Source organism: Engraulis encrasicolus, chromosome 18 (assembly GCF_034702125.1).
Source record: "Engraulis encrasicolus isolate BLACKSEA-1 chromosome 18, IST_EnEncr_1.0, whole genome shotgun sequence".
NCBI lineage: Eukaryota > Metazoa > Chordata > Actinopteri > Clupeiformes > Engraulidae > Engraulis > Engraulis encrasicolus.
The window spans coordinates 40606046-40626045 of record NC_085874.1 but is presented as its reverse complement, the minus strand read 5'-3'; the positions used below and the strand labels follow the sequence as shown (position 1 = coordinate 40626045).

General features: G+C 44.2%; 1 protein-coding gene across 1 annotated transcript in view; it reads left to right on the top strand.

The window, feature by feature from the left end:
• The window catches only part of snap91b (synaptosome associated protein 91b), an 85996-nt gene that overhangs the window by 61319 nt on the left and 4677 nt on the right, over nt 1-20000 (top strand). The window contains exons 14-21 of the mRNA XM_063223625.1: nt 635-649; nt 1489-1665; nt 3271-3372; nt 11374-11466; nt 14996-15115; nt 15661-15685; nt 17984-18056; nt 19104-19157. Coding sequence (XP_063079695.1) covers nt 635-649; nt 1489-1665; nt 3271-3372; nt 11374-11466; nt 14996-15115; nt 15661-15685; nt 17984-18056; nt 19104-19157 — 659 coding nt within the window. The remainder of the gene's footprint in view (nt 1-634; nt 650-1488; nt 1666-3270; nt 3373-11373; nt 11467-14995; nt 15116-15660; nt 15686-17983; nt 18057-19103; nt 19158-20000) is intronic.

Here is a 20000-nt window from a genome sequence, read left to right as displayed (position 1 = left end):
AAACGCTTACCATAGGGCATTCACAGCCCAGATACACACAGGCATCAGCCAATCACAGAACAGAAGGCATCATACGTATAAGTACTGCACATTTCTAATTGTATTTATTCAGTTATATATGACCTGACCATCCATGCCTGCATCTGAATAAGAATCTATGCCTAACTCAATATGCCCCCTAGGCCTACTCACAGCCAGAGGTGTCAAACATTAAAGTAAAAGTAAATTCATGGTGTACAACACTAGCACACGATATTACATAGCTGTTACACCACTTACGCCATTGCACCTAATGAGGTGGATAGACTGTGCTGTTACTGTAAAACACTAAAAACTTAACAAATTTGATCCACTCTGCGCAGAGGTAGCTGGTAACAAGGCAAATACACATGTCTATTTACTAAAATAAGCTGTGATGGAAGGAAATTGTGTTTCTTTTTTGAACTTTTACTTTTACTTTTGACACTTCTGCTTACAGCCCATTTTATTGTGGCTAGTCACATATTTTCGTATATTAACGACTACCTAAACACTGCCAAGTCTTAACAAACAGTAGTGAATAGAGTCTTATCAAAACGGATTTGTGTTCTAATAATGATCTCTTGCTATTCTCCCTCTTGATGCATGCCTTCAGATCTGCTTGGATCAGGTGAGATCATCACACTATGTGTGCCTGTGTGTGTGTGTGTGCGTGCGTGCGTGCGTGTGTGTATGTGTGCCAGTACACTAAAGAGCTCAAGTCTCCTTCAACTGCTTCTCTCTGTCCACACTCAACTGCATTCTATTTTTGTCCCTTTGATACTTTTGGACGCACGCACGCACGCACGCACGCACACACACACACACACACACACACACACACACACACACACACACACACACACACACACACACACACACACACCAACACACACACTCTCTGACCACAGGGATATATGATATGCTGTGTTGCCCCTTTACCTAATTCCCTTTGTTTAGAGTCCTGTCTGTCATGTTGTCTGTATCTCCATTCAGTAGAGTCTCTCCTCTTTTTAGAGCTTACTGTCTATCCTTTTCTTCCTTTCTCTCTCGTTTTCTTTCTCTCTTTTCTCCCTTTTCTCTCTCATGCTGTCCGTCTGGACCTTAAAACCCAACCCCAACCTCCTCCCCTCCACTCTGCTTGTCCTTTCCTCGCTCGTCCTCGAATTTGGTCCTCCCTTTCCTCCTATCCCTTTCTTCTATTCCTTCTATCCCTCTCTTCCTCTGTCTGTCCATCTCTGCCTTATTTATCCCCTCCTCTCCTCTCCCCTCCCCATCCCTCCCAAACTTCCCATCCCTCCCAAACCTCCCATCCCTCCCATCCCTCCCATGTTCTGGAATTGGGTTCTCTCTGTCCTCCTATCCCTCTCTTTCTCCCTCTCCTTTCTCTCTGGTTCTGTCTCTCTGTCTCTTCCATAACTCCCCCTCCCCACGTCCCGACCTGTTGGAATTGTGGGCATGTCTTGTTAGAGATGGGTTCCCTCTGCACCACCGACGCACTACAGCCCGACTCCTCCTCCCAGCCGGTAGACTCCGCCCCTTCCCCGGCCTCAGCCAATGCCAGTGCAGGTACGGAGGCTGAGGCGGCCGCCGGCAGTTTGGCTCCTCCTTCTGCTGGGGCCGCCAGCCAATCGAATCTCCTGGGAGGTCAGTAGCCAGAAAGCTGGAACACCTCTCCAGGAAGTTTTCCAGACCAAAACGACGTATTGGTTTTGGAGACAAAACGAAAACGAGAGTACATCTATGAAAGATGAGTTTTGTCAGATAGCATCTGACAAAACATGCCAGTTTTTCTCATCATAATTTGAAGCTTATTTATCATTTCTTTTAATGCATCATGGAATGCATTGGATTCACATGAGATGCAATGTATGCATTGCATCATTCATTTCAAAAGCACTTTCATCTGATTTTATTTGCTTTAGCGTGTTGCTGCCATTGCTTTGCTCCAGTGACGAATCAGCTCACCTCGTGATAGCATATAGTCCCAGCTTCAGCTTACACGTCATGCCAAAGATGGTAGATATCCCAAAGCTCCTCATGCTGTGGCACTTCCTGTATAAAAAGACTCCTGAACCCGAAACGTCACAGAAAAATGAAACATAAGTGGGAGCAAAATCTAAATCCTATCCAGGTTGAATCCTGGTTGGACTTTTCTCTTTTTATCTGTTTATTTGTTTGCCCTGCTCCCACGTCAGACGTTTAGATGTGCGGGCTTTAACCTACTACTTCAATTAGTGCAGTGGTTCTCAACCTTTTTTGAACAAAAACCCCAACACCCCCTTGACCTAATCCTAAGCCTGAAAAATAAAATAGACTAATAATAAAAAATAAAAATAAAATAAGACAATGGGAGCCAAGCCCTGACCCTACTCAGCTGCATCCTGCTCAATGCCCCCTTAGGGCTTCCCAGCATCCCCAGGGGGGCTGTGGCGCCCCTGTTGAGAAACACTAAACTAGTGCCACTTCCTGGAAACACAAGCATTAGAAAACAAAGAGAACCTCCCGCACACTGTCTTCATTTGCAAGTTTGTTGGCGGGGTATTTTCTCTCTGCCTGTCTACCATCTTTGCCCGCACCTCCGCCGATAAAAGCTGACGTCTAACTCCCACCAAACACCCAACTGCCTTAGATAGAAAGCCCCTTTCTTTCTTTCATTCACGCTCTCACGCTCTCAGGTGTCTGTTTCATTTCCGTTTGATGTCTGTCCTGTTTCAGCACACAACATGCAAGCTGCCTGCTTAGCATTTATGGGAAGATTTTATTTGTGCTGTGGCGTTTCATTATGTTCATACATTGTGCATACACGTTTCAGTGAAAATGGAATTTGCATTGACTCTGAAAGTACACAGCTCAATATTGCAGTAGTCATAGAATACAGACATCTTTCCTGCATGAAATGAAAGGTAATCTTATTTATTTCACATGAACATCCATTCACTTAAAAATAACCTTCTATGCAGTTCCATTGTTTATTATGTGGCCTAAAATTGTGGAAGCACAATCACAGTTTACATCCTAACTATTAGGAAACATTGAAGATAGTCATACAGTATTTCTTCAAACTTTCTGCTGCTTTCCTTGTCACTCCTTGTACCTAACGTTCACTCTTCACTGTCCTCTTTCTTCCTGGTTTCCTGCACTACTCTCTGCTTCCTCTCTGCGGCCTGTGACCTGACCTCGTGCCCTTCCCGACGTCTTCAACTTTCACCTTTCACCTGTGACCTGTCGGGGGGGGGGTTGGGCCTTCAGATGCGTTTGCCACTCCGGCAGCCGACGCCCCTGCCACAGCCGAGGGCGGGGCCTCATCTGCCACGCCCGCTCCTGCCGCCGACGCCGCTGCCACTGCCTCTGGTGGGTCACCGTACGGCATGATGGGATATGTAGAATACCGTAGAGTAGAATAGAATTCAGCAGAGCACAATGGAATACAGTACAACACAACACAACAACAAAAGTAGAAATGGCTCTAGTGGGCCACAGAAGGGAGCGATGGAATATGTAGAATTTGGTAGAGTAGAATAGAATAGAATGGAAAAGATTATAGTAGAATAGAACAGAATTAATGGAATAGGACAACGTTCAAGAACTGATATTCCAAGTAGATTTTGCTCTGATGGGCCACAGAAGGGAGTAGAAGAGAATACAATGTTGAGTAGATAGAATATAAAACATTTTTATTTATCATCGTAAGAAGTAGAACAAAATGAAGTGCAATCCTTGTTCGTTGAGCAATAAATTGCATTCTTGAGGATATTAGTTAAGAACATAAAACCTCAAATACATACACATAACCTGGCCACACAGATTCACACTGCCAAGTAAACCTCACACACCCATCCATATCATATATATAGCACACATGAATGACAGAATGAATAGAATAGAAAAGGAAAGAGAAGAATAGAACATTGTGTAGAAGAGTGACAGTAGAAATTGAAAAGTGACACTGTGTGTGACGTGTGTGTGTGTGTTTGTGTGTGTGCGTGTGGCTCGGGTGTGTGTGCGTACGTGTGGATCGGATGTGTGAATGGAGGAAGCGGTCCATAGTTCCAATCTCATCGGCTTCTGGGGTTTGCGCTATACAGGCTCTATGGTGTTGCCAAGGAGACCACCGAGGGAGAGGTTGCTGGTTTTGTACAGAAAGGATGGGCAAGCTCAACTTCACAGTTGATACATACTTATAGAAAAACAACTTTGGGTGCACGGCACGCACTATATCAGGCTCTCAACTTGAGAATGTTGGAGAAAACCACACTCCTAAACTCAATCTCATTATTTATTCAACCATTTCTGTTTTCTTTCTTTTTCTTTTCCAGCAGGCTCTGTTTCCCTTCATTCATGGTTTGTTTCCTGCTGGGTTTTTTTGTTTTCTCAAAACATTTGTTTCCCTCTTTAAATCTGAAAAAATTTATTAACTTGTGAATTAACATTATTTTGAAGCTAGCAAGCTGAAGGTATCTGATGCAATGGGATCGCTCACCTCATTTGGTCACATATGTGGGCAATGTTATTGGTCTCTAATGTGAATGTTCATTTGAAGAGTTCAGAAAACCCGCCAAGTGCCTTTTCAGAAACATTTCATGAATTTACAAAATTCATTGGTATGTCATACAAATCTATCAAAATTGCTTATTTTTTTATTTTATTTATGTAATTTAAACATTTATATGTGTTATCAAGTACATGAATGTAAACCAAACCAACAACGGTGTTCCCTAAAAATATAGAAGTGCAGGTCTTCAGATACTGGTTTGGGGGGTTTTGCATCTGAACTCTTCATTTGTTGACTCCCAGTATGGGCAATGCAAATGTGTTCATGATGCCTTGAGAGTAACAAATGTCTTGCCCTTGGTTGGAGTTTGGGAGTTTTGTCTGACCCTGCTGCAAGTTAACCTGTCAACACATGCCTTATTTATTACTGTAAACATGGTTTTTGTGAGTTGTATCTTTTCGTTTGTGAAACATTTGTTCGGAATCCATCTTCATACTTCACCTGTCTAAATCCTGATCCATATATCCACCTGTGTCTCAACCCCTCACCCCAATCCCAACCTTTTCCCTTCCAACCCCCCATCCTCCTCCCTCCCCCTCATCCCCCAACTCCAATCCCACCATCTTCCTTTAACTTCTAACCCCCCCGACCCCCTTCCTCCAAACAAACAACAACCAATCAAAGACCCGTTCGGCAGCACGGCTGAGTCCAAAGACCCGTTCAGCAGCAGCACCACAGGGTCTAAAGACCCGTTCAGCAGTGACCCATTCTCCAGCACCAACCCCTTCCCCAGTGACCCCTTCGCCAGCTCCTTGGGTCAGCCCGGCGCTGGCACTGGCACTGGTGCTGGTGCTGGTGCTGGTGCTGGCGCGGCCCACAACCCTCCTCCTCCTCGGCCCCCTGCTCCTCAGATGGACCTGTTTGCCCTGTCCTCCTCCTCCTCCAGCACCACCACCGACGGCTCCACCTCCGCCTCCTCTGCTGTTGCCTCGCTGGTGCCACCAGCTGGTGGTCCCCTCAGCAGTCTCGCCCCTCCACTTCCCCCGCCACCCGGCCCTGTGCAGGCACAGGCAGCCGTCTCCCCCTCCACACAGCTGTTCAGCGGTAAAAAAAAGACTAACAATAATTTTAAAAGGCGGCTGGCTGGTGGTGGGTGCAGTGCAGTGGCCTTTTGGGTGTGGTGGTGTGGTGTGGTGTGGTGCAGTGTGCCGCGGTGCGGTGGGGTGTGCTGTGGTGTGGTGTGGCGTGGCACGGTGCGGTGTGGTGCGGTGTGGTGCGGTGCGGTGCGTTGCGGTGGGGTGTGCTGTGCTGTGGTGTTAGCCAGGCTGTGCCCTCCTAGTAACGCAACACCTTCAGCGTTGCTTCTAGTCAGGTCAAAAGCAATGGGGGGAGATGACTTGCGGATGAACAGACCTAGACTACACTGTAAAACATTGCAGCCAGTTAAACGTAAAAAAAGTAAGTTGCCCTGCTGCCTTAAGTTTGTAAGTTTGTAGGTTTAACTTAAACTTTAGGCAGCAGGGCAACTCACCTTGCAAAGGTTTACAGTGTAGGGTTTGTCAGTGGTGTAGTGGGGAATTTTAAAGTGGGGGTACATATTTTTAGCGTCATCAAATAATTAAGCAACTTATCATGTCAAACCCTCCCAACTGTCCTTAATCTACTGTCATTGCTTCCCCGTTTTCATCTGTTTGGTCAATCACCTGCAATACTGCTATGTAATCATTCCTTTTTGTATTCAAACATGGGCAGAAGATTTAAAAAAAAATCTCACTTCAGGAGAAGTGGGTGGACTGCGTACCCCCACGTACCGCGCCCACTACACCACTGGGGTTTGTGGATGCGGGGGAGCTCAGCTTTGTGATTTGCAGTGGTGTGCAGTTTCACCTTTTAACTTTCTCACTGCATTCACGCCTGAACATCTCTCTCTCTCTGTATCTTCCCCCTCTCTCTCTGTCTCTCTCTCTGTCTCTTCCTCCTCCCTCTCTCTCTGTATCCCCCACTCTGATTCTCTCTCTGTCTCTCTCTCTGTATCTCCTTCCCCCCTTCTCTCCCTCCCTCCCTCTCTCTGTCTCGCTCTCTCTCTGTATCCCCCTCTCTCCCTCTCTCTCTCTGTCTCTCTCTCTGTATTTCCTTCCCCCCTCTCTTTCCCTTCCTCCCTCTCTTTAGCTCTCTCTCTGTATCCCCCACTCTGATTCTCTCTCTGTCTCTCTCTCTGTATCTCCTTCCCCCCTTCTCTCCCTCCCTCCCTCTCTCTGTCTCGCTCTCTTTCTCTCATGTACAGGGTTGTGCTCTTGTGTATCACCTACAGTGCCTTCAGACTCCTTTTCTTCTTCCCTCCTTTTTTCCTTTTTCTCTTCATCCTCCCTTTTCTAGCTGGAAATACGTGGAGTGAGATGGGGCATGTGGGCATGTACTGTGTGCACTTCCTGTGTGTGCCATTCACTTCCCGTTTGTGTGGGTTCTGCTCATTTTGCTTGCATATTGGTCCCATTACGACTGTCTATTTCTTACAGTAATATCACGAGAGCTGTTATGTGTTTGTGTCAACACTGTTGTGTTGTCTGATGTGTGTGTGTGCGTGTGTGTGTACGTGTGTGTGTGTGTGTTTACATGTGTGTGTGTGTACATGTGTGTGTGTGTGTGTGTGTGTGTGTGTGTGTGTGTGTGTGTGTGTGTGTGTGTGTGTGTGTGCGTGCGTTTCTGTGTGTGTGTGTGTGTGTACGTGTGTGTGTGTGCGTGCGTGCGTGCGTGCGTGCGTGCGTGCGTGCGTGTATATAATTGTGTATCATCCCTCCATGTGTCTAGATCTGTTTGACACAATGCCGTCTGGTGAGTCTGGTGTCACCAAACAGGAGTCAGCTCTGAGCAATGATCTGTTTGCTACAGGTACCCCACTCATTCCTCCAGCTCTCTCTGGGCTGCTGTTTAATACTTTACATCCTCCATTGCAGTGGTTTCCAAACTTTTTCAGTGGAGAACCACTTTTGGACTTTTGAATATTTTCGCGGCACCCCCACCCACCATAGTCCTAGCCTGGCAATATTAGCGGACAAACTAATAATGGAAAATCTAGCAATATTAATGTCCATTAATATTGCTAGATTTTCCATTAATAGTGTGTCTACTAATATTGCTAGAATTCCACACGACAGCAAATACAGTGCATCTATTAACCACACAAGTAATACAATTCCCTTTTGTCTGTGAACCCCCTTCAGTACAGTACGTCCGTGACCCTCGAAAGGGGTCCCGACCCCCATTTTGGGAACCACTGCTCTGTTGTATGCCATCCACCCTCTGCTTAATCCCTTCAATCCTCTGCTTAATCCCTTCCATCCTCTATTTAATTCCATCCATCCTCTATTTTATTCCATCCATCCTCTATTTAATTCCATCCATCCTCTATTTAATTCCATCCATCCTCTATTTTATTCAATCCATCCTCTGCTTAATCCCTTCAATCCTCTATTTAATTCCATCCATCCTCTATTTTATTCCATCCATCCTCTATTTAATTCCATCCATCCTCTATTTTATTCCATCCATCCTCTATTTTATTCCATCCATCCTCTATTTAATTCCATCCATCCTCTATTTTATTCCATCCATCCTCTATTTAATTCCATCCATCCTCTATTTTATTCCATCCATCCTCTATTTAATTCTATCCATCCTCTATTTTATTCCATCCATCCTCTGTGCCTTGCACCACGTCCCGCTATTTCCTTTCCCTCCTTATCTTAGTTTTATCACCTCCTCTCTGCCTTACTCTACTTTTTGTACCCGTCTTTATCTGCTCTTGCTCCTGTTTCTCTCTCTCTCTCTCTCTCTCTCTCTCTCTCTCTCTCTCTCTCTCTCTCTCTCTCTCTCTCTCTCTCTCTCTCTCTCTCTCTCTCTCTCTATATATATATATATATATATATACAGACTGTATATATCTGTCTCTCTCACCATCTCTCTCTCTCCTCTCTCTCTCTTTCTCTCTCTCCTCAGCTTGATCAGTTCAGTTTTGTCTTCCTCCCCTCCTCGACGGCTTTGTTTGAAGGTGGTCTAAATATGGCTGACTCATGAGACTATTGAGGAGAACCAGCATTGGGTGTTTCCATCTTTCTCTCTCTCTCTCTCTCTCTCTCTCTCTCTCTCTCTCTCTCTCTCTCTCTCTCTCTCTCTCTCTCTCTCTCTCGCTCTCTCTCTACCACGTTTTCTCTCTCAGTTGCTTGTGCTGTCCATCTCTGTTGTCCTCCCTTGAGCAAGCAAGCAAAGATAAAATGTTTCTCTCCGTCTCCCTCTCTCTTTCCCTTTTAATGTTTCTAAATTTCATCTTTACTTTTATAGCATTACTTGTGAATATTTTCCATTGCGCTGCTCCTCTTCACTAGAGATGTCTGTATTTGCATACTGGCATCACGTAAGGGCGTATGTATCTCACGCCAGTGCATTCCGCGTTGAGGTGCGACGCCTTTGCAAGTAAAATCATAGTCCTCAAAGCAGCGGAAAAGCACTTCTGTCACGTGGCGAGGTTTACACAGGAGTTTTTTTTCCCAAAAATTCTGTTTCCACAGCGAATTTCTGTTGCTAAATGTGAAAATGCTCTGCTGTGCCCTGACCAAAACCATCCCTAACCCTAACCTGTCAGTCAAGGAACGTTTCTGCCGCTTTACTTTTGCTAATAACAGCGAAACAAGCAAGGGAAATGGGATATATTTGTTGTGAAATTGTGCCCAGACCAAAATCATCCTGAAATCTAACCTGTCACAAGGCGTTGTGAAGCAAGAGTGAACATGCAAAAGGTTTCTTGCACAAACGCAATAGACGGTTCAAATCGACGTGTTATCTTACCTACTTTTATGATGCCATGTTGTTATTTGATGATAACTCCTTAAAGGGACACTGTGTGAGATTTTTAGTTGTTTATTTCCAAAATTCATGCTGCCCATCCACTAATGTTACATTTTTCATGAATACTTAGCACCACCATCAAAGTCTTCAAAAAGTATTCATTATGACTGGAAAAATTGCACTTTCCATACATGAAAAGGGGGATCTTCTCCATGGTCCGCCATTTTGAATTTCTAGAAATAACCATTTTTAGCTGCAAAAATGACTGTACATTAGTCATACTATAAAATATTAGTTTATTACTTAGTAAACTTTCATGAAAAGATCAAATTTGGCAATAGTTAGCCAAGTTTCAATGAGCAGTAGGCCTGTAGTTGTAGTACCTTTTTTTGACCATTTCCTGCACAGTGTACCTTTAACATTTACATATATTTGCCTTTTTGTCCCCTTGTTTTTCCATGGCTGTTTGTCCTAGGCTATTGGGACTGTTTTTGTTTTGTAACCTATTTTTTCATTTATACAGTATGTCCTCTCTCTTTTTTTCCTTCATCCCACCTCTTAACATATTTTTGGGCTCCTTCAATTTCAGACTTAAAAAAAAAATCCATGTTTGATAATTGTTGTTATTGATTGTGTTATCTGGTTTTAATGACCACTTCCTTTGTTTGTAGTGCATGTGCGTGCGTGTGTGAGTGTGCGTGCGTATGAGTGTATTTGTGCTCAGGTGTGTTATAAGGTTTTAATGACTACTTTATTTTTGTTTATATTATGTGTGTGCGTGTGTGTGTACCTACGTGCATGTCACCCTCTTTAGACATGTTCTCCTCCCCTGCCCCTGCGTTGTCTGCTCCTGGGGGAGGCGCAGGTGCAGCCGCAGACCTCTTTGGGGGTGGGTAACCAGGGGCAACTCACTGCCCCCCTCAACCCCAACCCTTGTGTGCTGTGCTATAACACTGTGTATAGAGTGGGATTTCCTTTGTTTTGTGTGTGGGCTGTCGTTTGTGAGTTAAAAAAAAATGACCACTTATCAATACAAAATAATAACTTTCTTCTGATGGTGTGAAATTATGTCTATGTTTCCTTGGCTTGCTGTGGTATATTTATACATCGACCATATTTTTTTTCTCATTCACCTTGATCATGACCATAATCAAAATTATTATTATTTTTAATCATCAGTACATTAATTGTGCGTCCTAATGTGCCTCAGCTTTTTACCAACGATTATACATTTTGCTACTATACAGTCTAAGTTCTACTCAAGTGATTTGCCCAAGCTATCACATGTTCAGAAAATAGACTGACTGAATCCCTGGCCTCGTTTCAAGGCTGTAAGGGCCCTTGGGGATAGGATAGGATTGGGTGGGATGCGAAGATTGAATATGAATCTTCTATATTGGTACACCTGTGCTGTGCTGTATATGGGTCTTCTACTTTGGAGACATGTTTTGATGGCCATGTCCTTCAGAGGCTTTTAGAAAACATTCTAAAATTAGAGCTGTCTATAGTGTTCATAAAATCATTAAGAAACGGTTTGGCGTGTGTGTGTGTGTGTGTGTGTGTGTGTGTGTGTGTGCGTGTGTGTATGTGTGTGTGTACGTGCGTGGTGTGTGCGTGGGTCTGTGTGTGTGCGTGTATCTGTGTGTGAGTGTGTGCATGCGTCCTGTGTGCAAATGCATGTGCTCTTTGACTATAAAACTGCTGTAAACTGACGGTGGTCCTCTGTCTCCTTCCTGTCTGTGTGGTGTAGAGCTGAAGGTGCTCACTCTTAACCCCTCTCTGCCCTCATCACACGCTGCACTGGCGGACCTGCTGTGCCCTGACTGCGCCCGTCCCACTCTACTGCTCTGCTATTGGTCGTGCTGCTCTGTGCTGCTCCGTCATTGGCTGGCGGTGCTCTGTGCTGCTCTGTCATTGGCTGACGGTGCTCTGTGCTGGGCCGTCATTGGCCGGTGGTGCTCTGTGCTTCTTCGTCATTGGTCCTTGAACAGCCCCAGCAGCCGACTCAGCAGCAGCAGCCCCAGCAGCGGCAGCAGGAAGTGGAGATGCCCAGCCGGCCGCAGGAGCAGCAGCAGCAGCGCCCCCTAGTGCAGGGGCTGACCTCATGTCGGGTGAGTGGCCCTCCGTACTCGGGTGACACTGTACTCTAGTGTGTAGTGTTGACTGTTGACTCTCGAACTCACACACACACACACACACACACACACACACACACACACACACACACACACACACACACACACACACACACACACACACACACACACACACAGATACAGTACAAATACGAGCACACACACATACATACACACACACACACGCACACACACACACACACACACACACACACACACACACACACACACACACACACACACACACACACACACACACACACACACTCGTGCGCACAGGTCTGTAAATGTCTGTTTTTTAACATGCAAAACATACATTATTGTATGATTTGGGTAAACTTTGTTGTGTGCGTGTGTGCGCGCCTGTGTGTGGGTGTGTGTGTGCCTGTATAAGTGTTAACGTCTGTGTAATACATTTACTCTACATGGTTGCATCTGGTCATTCGTTTCTTATTTTGTACTGGTTGGTATTGTGCTTTAGCCATCTTCAAGTCCGCCAATGCCGTCCAGTTTGTTCTTGTAACACTTTACTTGACGCTGGTGTCATAAGCATGTCATTACAGTGTCATAATAGTGTCATGACACAGTCATAGATAAGTCATACACATTATGTCCATGTCATAAACATTTTATGACCGTTGGCCTTAAGTGACATTCGGTTATGGAAAAGACAGCAGTCATAACATTTTTATGACATGGACATAATGTTTATGACACATACATAACACCATTATGACACTACTAGGACATGCTTATGACATCGGCGTCAAGTAAAGTGTTATCGTTTGTTCTTGTATGTACGGTGGTGCACACTCAGTGTTCTGTCCCACTCATCCTGATGGGAGGGGAGGGGAGTGAGTCCCTACTCCCCATTGACCTGTGAAGAGTCGTGTTGTTTTCATGAGATTTCATGCAGTGGGGCCTATTTTAGGACGCTGGTTCAGGAGTAAACAAGGTTAAGTGAAGAGGTAAATCATCTAATAGAAGAGCTTTTTGTATTAGATGATTTACCTCTTAACTTAACCTGGTTTACTCCTGAACCAGCTTCTTCTTAGCAACCCCCTCTGTTCTTCTCGTTGTCGTCGTTGTTGTGTGCCTTTGTGGCTGTGGTGGTGTTGTTGGGTCTCCTTTCCTTCATCAGCCTGCAAATCCCCATTGAGCATTGCAAGCGCAAGGATGCAAACCATCGTGTGTGTTTTTTTTCTGTCCGCCTGGCCATATTTTTTTTTACTTACATAGTTTTGTGTTTTTTGTTTTTGTTTTCCCTCTGTCCTTATGTTGAATTCTGTTAATGAAACAAAATAATAATAGTAATAATGGAAAAGATGATATGCCTTCGGTGCCTGGGGACAGGTCTCCTCTTTCTGCTCACATTTCCCTCTTTTCTCCTTTTTTTTGTTTCTTTCGTAAAACATCATTTGCTCTCCCATGCTGTCCTCTCATCTTTCTCTTTCTGCTCTTTCCATACTTTCCTCTATCCGCCCCTTTTCTCTTCCTCTCTGTCTCTCTCTCTCCATCTCTCTCTTGTCTCTTGCCTTTCTCTTCCTCTCTCTCTCTCTCACTCTCTCTCTCTCTCTCTCTCTCTCTCTCTCTCTCTCTCTCTCTATGTTTTCTCTCTCACTCGCCCCAAATCTCTCTCGTTCTCTTTCTTTCTTTCTTTCTTTCTTTCTTTCTTTCTTTCTTTCTTTCTTTCTTTCTTTCTTTCTTTCTTTCTTTCTTTCTTTCTCTCCGTCTCTCCATCGCGCCTTTTGGTCTGGGTCATTGCTTGCTTCCTGCTGTTGTGACTGGTGAGTGCTGCTGAGATAGCTGTCCTCTCCTCCGTCCTCTCCTCGCTCGCTCGCGGTGCTTCGCTGAACTAACATATACCTATACTAAGAAGCTGGTTCAGGAGTAAACCAGGTTAATATAAGAGGTAAATCATCTGATAGAGGAGCCTGGAGAAGAAAATGAGGTCTCCAGGCTCTTCTATTAGATGATTTACTGTACCTCTTAACTTAACCTGGTTTACTCCTGAGCCAGCTTCTTACGTAGTATAGGCCCCTGATAGTGTTGGGCCACCTGGGTTCAGAAGCTACAGTCCAGTGCCACATATTCCAAACAGCCTACCTATAGTAGTTTTACCTAGCCTCGCGCGCCATCCTATGTACTTCCGCCAAAACATTGGCTCCATACTAGTCTGGTAACTCTTTTCTGTGGAGCGATGTTGGCCGGCAGTATCTGGCCCTCCCGAAAAAACAGCAAATAAGCGAATAAGCCCCCCACGTGGGGGTGAAAGGGGGAGGACGCTCATGACGATGACGTAAACGTCTGCGCTATGTTGTTGTTGAGTAACTGTCGGCGATTGGGTGAGAGCTGTCCAATCATTTCAAACCAGAACTGAGAGTAAACTTGGTAGTAGAAATGCTAGCATTATGGGATGGTCAGGACCAGGCTAAGTTTTCCCTGTCCAATTTGGACATTTGGACAGGTAAAACCAAGTCGTTCTGTAGCACTGTGGTTCTGTGGAATCTGTGGCACTGGATTGTAGCTTCTGAATCCAGATTACCCTTCACTGTCTACAGACTCTTGTAGCGCCTCATGTGGCCTAGCAACAGACTCATTTAGCCTACCCTGCCTGAAAAGCCAGAGGACTGTTCCTTTAAGGATAGATTGTTAAGTTCGGGAGTCCTTTTCACCTTTTCACGTTCAGTCATTTTGGCCTATTCAGTGACTGGAAGCTCTGCTGACTTGCGTTGACCCCTGCGCAGTATTTGTAGCTGATACGTATGCTATATAGCCCTAGTTAGCAAAGGGCAGAATAGTCCTCCTCATGGCTAGTGAAATAGCTAGTGGTTGTGTGTCTCTCTGTGTGCAGATGTACTGTGCTTGGTTGTGTTGATGTGAAATTAGTGCTGTGCTGTGCCTTTGTCATGTTATAGTGTGTGCTGCTGTTGTATATGTACTGTGAAAACAGACCTTATTGTTTTAGTTTATAGTCTTAGTTTACAGCTTATAGTTTTAGTTTAGATTAGACGGATCATTTAGACAGTTTTGTGGCTCAGTTGATAGGGCCATTGATAGGCCATTTCATTTAATCTGTGTGTGTTGACATGGTAAACCATGAAACTATGATAATCATAAGTGGCTCGATATCTGCTCTTTTTGTTGTTTGACATTACTTTCCACCCCCACCCTCTCAAACACACACACACACACACACACACACACACACACACACACACACACACACACACACACACACACACACACACACACACACACACACACACACACACACACACACAAAACACTCACATACACACAAAACACACACACAAAACACACACACGCACACACACAAAACACACACACACAATACACAATACACACACACACACACACACACACACACACACACACACACACACACACACACACACACACACACACACACACACACACACACACACACACACACACACACACACACATCCAACATACACACTCCTCCCTATTCCCCCCTCAGCTTTTGATGGCCTGGGTGATGTCTTGATGCCGGCATTAGCCCCCCAGGCGGGCGCCTCCCCCATGGCCGCCTCTCCCGTCAAGCCTGACCTGGATGCTACCATGGCTAACCTGGCCAGCAGTGAGTGTCAACACACACACACGCACACACACGCATGCGCGCACACACACACACGCACACACACACACATACACACACACACACACACACAGAGGCAGACAGACAGAACCATGGTTAGACACACAGGCAGACATACGCAGACACAAAAGGACACACCCACACAGACTCTCTCTCTCTCTCTCTCTCTCTCTCTCTCTCTCTCTCTCTCTCTCTCTCTCTCTCTCTCTCTCTCTCTCTCTCTCTCTCTCTCTCTCTCTGTGTGTGTTGATACTGCCCTGTAGATGAACACATCTACACACTCAGCACAGATACAAATGATGTCCTTTATCAATACACCAAGACCTTTTATGTCACCACTACTCCACTAAATCCATTCCAACAAAACTAAACTAATATAATAATAATAACAATAATAATAATGATAATAATAATAATGATAATAATAATAATAATAATAATAATAATAATAATGATGATGATAATAATAAAAATGTTGATTTTTTTCGTGTTGAAGTGTTCTGACGTGTTGCACTTCTCTCCATCAGATCTGAACATGGGGAACCAGAAACCGTAAGCTCCTTGGATCCATTCTCTTTTTCCCTCTCTCTCTCTTTATCTCTCTTTATCTATTTCTCTCTCTCTCTCTCTCTCTCTCTCTCTCTCTCTTTCACACACACACACACACACACACACACACACACACACACACACACACACACACACACACACACACACACACACACACACACACACACACACACACACACACACACACACACACACACACACACATAGTCAATGCTTCCCAACTGAGATCCAGAGAAATGAGTCACATTAACTGTAGCAATTATGTAACACACAAATGTAGCAATTTTCTGAAACTGACCCAAAATGTTTACACCTCAATCAATTTACATTCACTCTTATCACTGTCATTTGATATGAGGTACTTCCTAATCACTTAAAATAATTTTTTAAATGTATTTTTGGGGGGCTTTTTGGCCTTTATTATCATAGGACAGTGTGAGAGTAGACAGGAAATGATTGGGAGAGAGAGATGGGGCAGGGCCGGGAAATGACCCCGGCCGGATTAGAACTGGGGTCCCCGTGGACAATGTAAGCCCAAATGTGGGGGGCTTAGCGCACTGCGCCACAGCGCCCCCCTCACATTACATTTTAACCCTATCGCGCCGGATGCATCATCTATGATGCATCAAATTCAAAGCCCTCTCCACGCTGACACAAAAAAAAATCCATCTCAAAAACATCCTGCGTGTCATTTCCAAACGTCCTGCAGTACGCGGAAACCGCCACAAGAGAGCAGCGGTCAACAACAAGTTGATCACAGCTCGGCGAAAAATGCAAAAATGGAGTAGAAGCGGTTTCCCTGACCGACGCTGAGATATCGACAAATTGCAAAAGGTTTGTGTACAAATTTCCGAAATATAACTCTACATCCTTTAATTTGAACACTTGCTTTGTGCAATTAATCAAGGAAGAGTTTATATTTTTACACCGTGTTGCAGAGAGATCGTGCTAAAACTGATGAAACATATAAGCACCATCCGGCGGTGGCAGGAAGTCAGCCATCAATGCATTTGCTCCATAGGGAAACTTACAAAGCATACCACGACGATCGTTTAACAAAACACACAAGTTGTTTTACTTCAAGACAAAGATATTGCCTTAAGAAACACGTTTTACTTGCGATTTTGAAAATGTAATGCAAAATGTTGAAATTATGATCTCGTAAAAAATGCATTGAAGTGAATGGAAAAATGGTCCAATTGCAGTAATGGACCCATATATTCAAATAATTACACATCAAAAATGAATAATGATCTATATTACACTCATAAATAGGTTGTTAAGCATTCGATCAGCTATGTTTTTACATAGATTTTAAAAAATTACCCAACCAGGCTGTGGGAAATGTAAAATATGGTCCTGCTAAAACAAGGATAGGCTTAAAAAAATGGCAGGATCTCACTAAATATTTAAAGATAATCCTCAAATTAAATTGTCTGACAACTTTTTTAAATTAAAAAAAAGATGCAAATGCATTAAAAGTCATTTTTCAATGGTCATGAAATTGGAATTTTCATTCCCTTTAAAGCCTGATGCATCATATATGATGCATCAAATATCTCAGTGACCTTAACAAAATTTTGATTTTTTTTTTTTACATTTCTTATAAGGGACCAATATTGAAGCAAATTCCAAAAATATATAATTTTCTCTCATTGCTTTCATGGTTCAGGTTTCACAGGGTTAAACTGCCTTCTATGCCACTTGTGAAATGATCTGATGTACGGTGCAGTAGGAGTAGGTACAGTATAACACACTGAATTAATTGCACATAACAAACGGAGAACAAATCAAAAGTGAGAAGCTGTTTACACGTATATGGATCTTTTTGAAAACACATTGGTTTTGGCCTTCTATTCCATATAAAAAATCCGGCTTTAATGGCCCTGCCGGGGTTTTGAGGGAGTGACAACGAATCTCACAACGTTGGGAAAGCACATCAAAGAGAAAGATCGCTGATTGGTCAGAGCGCCGGCTTATAGGCACAGGTTGAAAAACAACAGATTGTTCTCATCAACAATCTTCGGATGTATCGTTAATCGGAGCCAGACTAAATTACACATCCAGTCTCACATTTTGGATGGTTAATCAGGCTAATTTAGGGGGCTAAAAACGCACCTGTTACAATGGAGCTTTTATTTTTATCCACATGTTTCGTTTACACGTACACCGATGAAAAAAAAAATCTGCATTTAAAAATATCCGGATACGTGTAAACATCACCTGAATAGACATTCTAAAAGCCTCTGATTGGTCAATGTTTCCTGTGTGTCACAATAGGGCGGACGGTGCTGCAGGCGGAGCCAACTGGTCATCTCCTCAGGTAGCTCCTCCCCAGTGGGGCGGTCCCATGGTAAATGTTGTGTGTTGATTGGTGCAGCTGGAGCATGGTGTGGACCTTCAGCATGGCATGGAGCCTATCATGTGCTGCCTTCTCCTTTTTGCTCCTCGGGCCTCGAGGCCTCGGGCCTCTCCTATATTATGCCCTCTTTCCGGTGGCGTTCCAAATTCTTTTGTGAATGTCAGTTGAAAAGAGGCGTTGACCGGATATCTGTAAAGCCAATTACTGAAAATGTTTCCTTTCCTAATTAGAAATATCAACAAAATCCTGCACCTTCATTACAGATGAGCGGTGACCCTTGATTATATATATTATATGCTGCCAAATCATACAGATTCCATTGAGAAGTTTCAAATGGCTTCTTCCCATACGGAACATTTTCCCACAGTCGATTAAGCAGTTAGAGCTTAAAACATTGAAAAACGCGTAGACACACTTAACACTGTGTGCCAGTACACTGCTAATGTAGGCCTTATTCCATGCAGCTACTGCTGTTCCTTTGCTTCATTCGGGTGGCACAGACAGACAGTCACCCTACGTAGCTTTGATGTGGCAAAAGTGCTGCTGTATTCATTGGGCTTGCGCATGTGTGTGTCATTGAATCGCAATGAAGTCTTTACTAACGACGGCCGGCAGACATCAGTTCAGCTTGGCCAGGAAAACAAGGAAGGAGTGCAGCCTGGACCCCGATTCTCGAAAGCATCGTTGCTAACCAGTTAAAAAGTTACTTGGTTGTCTATGGGAATTTGCATTGGAACCAAGCAAGTTGCTAACTTAATTAGCGACAATGTTGTCTAGAAACGCAGCCCAGAAGTCTAAATCAAAACAGCACCCAGCTCTCCAGTCTGTTTCCGTCACCGCACCTTTTGCCTGCATCTTTGTCTTCTTCTGTGTGTCCGTGTATTTGCTGTGCTGTGTGTGCAGTATGTCCCAGTGTGGTATATCAGTGACTGTGTCTTTAGTTTTCCATTGTGTTGTTTTGTCTCTGTCAGTAACGTCCCGTCCGTTCCTCCTCTCCTCCCCTCCCCCACCCCCACCACCCCGTCCTACCACCTGTAGGCAGGCTCCCTAGGGGGCTCTCCTTATATGGGCGCTCAGCCTTCATTTGGCATGGTAAGAAACCCAAACCCACCAGTCGACTGCCTTGGAATGCTCATCCACTTTCCTACCATTATACTGCCCTAGTATAAAGGCAAAGTGTAGTAAAAATGCCAGCTTTGAAACGGAGAATACAGGACTTCAAAGTATTGGGTATTAGGTTGGATATTGTAGTTACTGCCAATTTGACAAGGCAATATCTCTAAAACGAAACACAGTTGCAGCATTCAGCTTTGTCACAAGATAAAGGTGGGGCAGCCGTGGCCTAGTGGTTGGAGAGTTGGTCTGTCAATCTAGGGGTTGCCGGTTCAAATCCCCCCTGACCTCTCCCTACATCTCTATCCATGGCTGAAGTGCCCTTGAGCAAGGCACCTCACCCCACATTGCTCCAGGGACTGTAACAAATACCCTGAAAAATAATAGTTCTAAGTCGCTTTGAATAAATGAAGCTTAAATTAAGTGTCAGCCAAGTGCAAGTGCAATGTAATGTAATGAAGACCAAATTCAGTCTAAACTCAATTTTGACAAACGTGTAGTTACTGCACTTTGCCTTTGTGTGGTGCCGTACTGTAGCCATCATTTTCTGATTACTGTGTTTTTGTTCTTTGTCCTCTTTGTCTATTTCTGTCTTTCACTTCTCCGCCTTTTTATCTCTCTGTGCTCATGCTGTGTATCCATCATTTCCTTCCTCTCTGTCTCTCTCTGTCCCTCTCTCTCTACGTTGCCTCATACTTTTCATATCTATATTTTTCGTATCTATATTTTCTTATCTATCTATCTCCCCCCCCCTCTCATTCCCACCATGTCTCTCCCACTCCCCTCTCTCTCTGCCCCTCTCTCTCTCTTCCTCTTCCTCCA